This window comes from Myotis davidii, unplaced genomic scaffold (assembly GCF_000327345.1).
Source record: "Myotis davidii unplaced genomic scaffold, ASM32734v1 scaffold358, whole genome shotgun sequence".
NCBI lineage: Eukaryota > Metazoa > Chordata > Mammalia > Chiroptera > Vespertilionidae > Myotis > Myotis davidii.
In genome coordinates, this window is record NW_006290768.1 from 307,129 (window position 1) to 311,741 (window position 4,613).

The window sequence follows — 4,613 nt, forward strand, 5'->3', positions numbered from 1 at the left end:
CGCCGTCTGCACGCCCCCCGCTGGGGTTTGAGATCACAACCCGGGCTGTGCCCTGACTGGGAATTGGACCTTGACCGCCTGCGTGCCCCCCCACTGGGGTTTGAGATCACAACCTGGGCTGTGCCCTGACTGGGAATTGGACCTTGACCTCCTGGTTCATAGGTCGGCACCCAACCACTCAGCCACGCCAGCCAGGCCAGTGACTGTACCTTTGTGCCTCAGTTTCCCCGTCTGTAAAAGGGGCTGTCATTCCACTTGCCCCATCTCTTCAGAGCTGAGGGCAGAGCACTGACTGAGGACAGCTGGTGGGTCTCCTGCTGATGGTTAGTGACAGCTTTGCCTCTGCCCCGCCCTCCTGAACCTTCTGAATTTTCCGTTTCAGGAAAAGACTCTGACCAGCTTCACAAAAGGTGGCAAAGGATTGTCAGAGAAAGAGAATTCAGAGTGAGGGGTAAGGGATCCAGATGAGAGGGGGGACTTAGGGTCCACACTTCTGAGTCTGAGGGAGGAGGGGCTGGGGTCGGAGATCCTGGGTCTGAGGGAGGAGGGGTGGGGCCCGCATTCCTAGTCCCTGGGGTGTGATGGAACCACGGGCAGGTCAGGGCCGCTCTCTGCCATCACTGACATCTTCCTGCCCATCCTGCAGGTCTGGCCTAAGCCCGGGATCGGACCAGGCCCCTCAGGACCCCATTCCTTCCTGCCCGGACCATGAACTCATCTCCTCGAAGCCATAACGTCCGAGCTGCGTGGTGCGGGCGGCCCTGGGCCCGCCCATCCTTCTCCCCCCAGGAGGCGGGAGGGCAGGCGGCCCTGGGCCCAGCCCCCTGTTTCAGGGCGGGGGCATTCAGTCTCCACTGTGTCTGTCTGTCCTTCCCTGGGGCTCCCCTTCCAGGCAAGGGGCCGTGCATGTCTGGGGGACCCCAGCCCCCCAAGCCCTCCGTCTGTCTCTCTGTCTTTTGCTGTTTGTTCAAGACTTGGTGTCCTGACCCTCGTGCTCACCATGAATGTCAACGGACCAATCCTCCGTGTCCCCCCAGACACACACACACCTGGGTCTACCCCTCTGTGCGCCACCCCCGCGTCTGGCCGATCCACCCACTGCTGCTGCTATCAACACCAGAATAAACACCGTGGGTCTCACTCCGCCCGGCTCCTGTCCTCTCTGGGACCTGGCAGCTGGGCCGGACATCCTGGCTCCGGGTGCAGACACATGTCCCATCCCCTTTGGCAACTGAATGGGTCTCTCTGAGCCTCAGTTTGTAAATGTCCCATTGGCCAGGTTCGCTAAGATCATAGGACACAAAATGCAACCCAGACCACCATGACCTCCAGCAGGACTGGAAGACCCCTGTCTGTGGCAAGTCTGAGCATACAGAGGATTTCAGGCACGGCTGGATCCAGGTGCTGAAGGACCCTGCTTAGCTATTGGCTCTGTTCCCAAGCAAGCCTTTGCAATGGTAATAAGATGGCCGTTTGGAGCCCCAGGCTTATCCTGCTGCCTCCGTCACGATGCCTTCAGCTGCGTTTCCAATGGCAGGAGCTGAAATGATAGCAACTGCTTTTGCCCAAATAACAAACCTTTCAAAGACACAGTGTCCCCGGGTTGGCGTCTCTGAGATGCGGTCTGCCTTCCCGTCCTGAGTACAAGCAGTCTTCACACTGTTCTCACAGGGAGGCAGCGAAAACAGGAACTGTGGACAGGGTCTCCCCTCCGTGTCGGTCTGTTTTTCTCCCTAGAAGCGTTCTCCCTACTTCTCGCTCACCAGAACCGGGCGTGACGGCCACCCGGTGTTGGAAAGCCGTCTGGGGAAGTGAGCATCTGTCCTTTCCCGTCTCTATCGGGGCGATTAAGTACAGAGAGGGGAAGGATGGTTGGGTAGGAAATTAACAACACCTGCTGTAATCGCCGTCAGGCCAGGTAACTTCAGGGGAAACAAAGTCAGGGTCTCTGATTGGTTGCACTTAGGTCTTGGACGACCACCTCCGGCCAATCCTGTGTCCAGCTAGCAAGCTTGCTCTTGGGCCAACCCCCAGCCATGACTGACTTCCCCTCCCCTGACCATCCTACCAGGGATTGGCTCAGGCTCCCCCGACCTCCCTCCCCTGCAGGACCTTACTCTTCCTTTTTTCTTTTTAAATATATTTTTATTGGTTTCAGAGAGGAAGGGAGAGGGAGAGAGAGAGACAGAAACATCAATGATGAGAGAGAATCATTGATCGGCTGCCTCCTGCACGTCCCCTACTGAGGATCGAGCCCGCAACCCTGGCATATGCCCTTGACCGGAATCGAACCCGGGACCCTTCAGTCCACAGGCTGACGCTCGATCCACGGAGCCAAACCAGCCAGCGAAGCATCACCCTTTCTGGCCCAGCTGGGAATTCATTTCCGGCAGTCATATGGTCTTTAGCAGAGAACATAAGGGTCCCTTGATTGACAGCCCCAACAGAATCAGATGGCAGTAGACAGGGACAGTCCTTCAAAGTAGCAAATGCCCCAGTCCATGCCGCTCTGGGCTGCTTGGCATCAATCCACACGCACTTGCCCAACAAACACCATCTCAAAAAGTCCCACCATGAAAAATGGTCCAACCACTGACTTCGTCCGCGAGGGCGGCTGTAATAAATGGCCATGCCAGCTGGCTGAAGACCACAGAGATGGATTCTCTCGGAGCTCCGGAGGCCGGAGTCTGCAGTCACGGCCTGAGCGGGGCTGGCTCCTTCTGAGGCTCCGGGACTCCGTCCGCCTCTCTCCCAGGCGGCCCTGCCTTGAGGATGCATCTCTCCAACCTCTGTGTCTGTCTGGCCTCCCGGGTGTCTCTCGCTCCCATCTCCCGTGGCCTTGCTCTGTTTATGCACACAAAACACGAAATTTTTCATTGCACTCTGGGAGTCTATGTACTCTCTTTTCTCAAGGAGCAAGCTGCACTCTTCAAACCCGAATAAATGTCAAGGTTATAAAGGTACAATATCATTTGTCAAGTGTAGCTTGAGGGTAAACAGGGCAGCCGATTAGGATCCGCAAGAATTGCAGGTTCATTTTAACCCAATAAAAATCTTGAAAATAGACATAAGAAGACATTGCATCATGCCAAAGAAACTTACCCTTTGGATTAATGTCATACTCGCCCTGGCCAGGTGCTTCAGTTGGTTGGAGTGTTGTCCCGTCCCGTTCACCTAAAGGTTTTAGGTTCAATTCCTGGTCAGGGCACATGCCCTACCAGAGGCAACCTGTCAGTGTTTCTCTCTCTCTCTCTCTCTCTCTCTCTCTCTCTCTCTCACACACACACACACACACACACACACACTTCCTCTCTCTAAACATATCCTCAGGTGAAGATTACAAAAAATTTATATTGCCTGGACAATTGTGCTCAGTGGTTAGAGCACTGGCCTTTGCACAGAAGGGTCTTGGGTTCAATTCCAGGTCAAGGGCATATACCTGCCTGGGTTGCAGGTTTGATCCCCATCTCCTGTTGGGGCACTTGCAGAAGGCAACCAATAGATGTGTGTCTCTCACATCAATGTCTCTCTCTCTCTCTCTCTCTCTCTCTCTCCCCTCCCTTTCTCCCTCCCGCCACTCTCTCTAAAAATCAATGGAAAAAAATATCCTCGGGTGAGGATTAACAACAAAATATTTAATGTCATACTCTACTGGTTTCTTGGGCAGTTTGCTAGTTTACTTTTCTTAAAAAAAATATTTTTATTGATTTCAAAGAGGAATGGAGAAGAAGAGAGCGAGCTAGAAACATCAATGATGAGAGAGAATCATTGATCAGTTGCCTCCTGCACGCCCCCTACTGGGGATCGAGCCCGCAACCCAGGCATGTGTCCTTGACCAGGATCAAACCAGGGACCCTTCAGTCCGCAGGCGGACGCTCTATCCATTGAGCCAAACCCATAGGGCGCTATTTTACTCTTTGTAATCTTTGATGGTGCCACCATCGTCAGCAAGAGTTTATCTGGTATGCAAATGAGCTTTGAAGTCAGGCCTAGATTCAAATTCCTCCTCTCTATATATTAGTGCTGTGAGTTTGGGCAAAGTTTACAACCTTGCTATGCGCCAATTTCTTTAGCTGTAACATAGATAAAACACCTACTTCATAAGAATGTGGTGAAGATGACATAAAATAATGTAATGAGACACTTAGTGCAGTATTCGGCATACAGTAACACGACTCAGAAATTAGCTGTTAAGCCCAGCCAGTATGGCTCAGTGATTGAGCATCGACCCAAGAACCAGGAGGTCATGGTTCGATTCCAGGTCAGGGCACATGCCCGGGTTGCGCGCTTGAGCCCCAGTAAGGGGCATGCAGGAGGCAGCTGATCAGTGATTCTCTCTCATCATTGATGTTTCTCCCTCTCACCCCCTCTCCCTCCCTCTCTCTGAAATCAAGAAAAACATATATTTTTAATTAGCTGTTAATATTGATAATAATGGTGATTATAATTGCTAATGATTATCCTATTATTAGAGTATGTTTGCTCATTAGGAATCTCTGTAATCACTTTACTATGGACTGACCTAATATATAAGTATCAGCTGTTCCAGAAGGGAGCAAGATGTTTGTGCACAGGGAAATGTAACAAGACAATATTTCTACCACCAGTTTGCT

At 52.4% G+C, this 4,613-nt stretch overlaps 1 protein-coding gene across 1 annotated transcript in view; it reads left to right on the forward strand.

Annotated features, from left to right (window-relative positions):
• SYT3 (synaptotagmin 3) overlaps positions 1-1,143 on the forward strand; it is a 14,276-nt gene extending 13,133 nt beyond the window's left edge. The window contains exons 9-10 of the mRNA XM_015563996.1: positions 335-451; positions 647-1,143. Coding sequence (XP_015419482.1) covers positions 335-448 — 114 coding nt within the window. The 3' untranslated portion in view covers positions 449-451; positions 647-1,143. The remainder of the gene's footprint in view (positions 1-334; positions 452-646) is intronic.
• Positions 1,144-4,613: the final 3,470 nt, after the last annotated feature.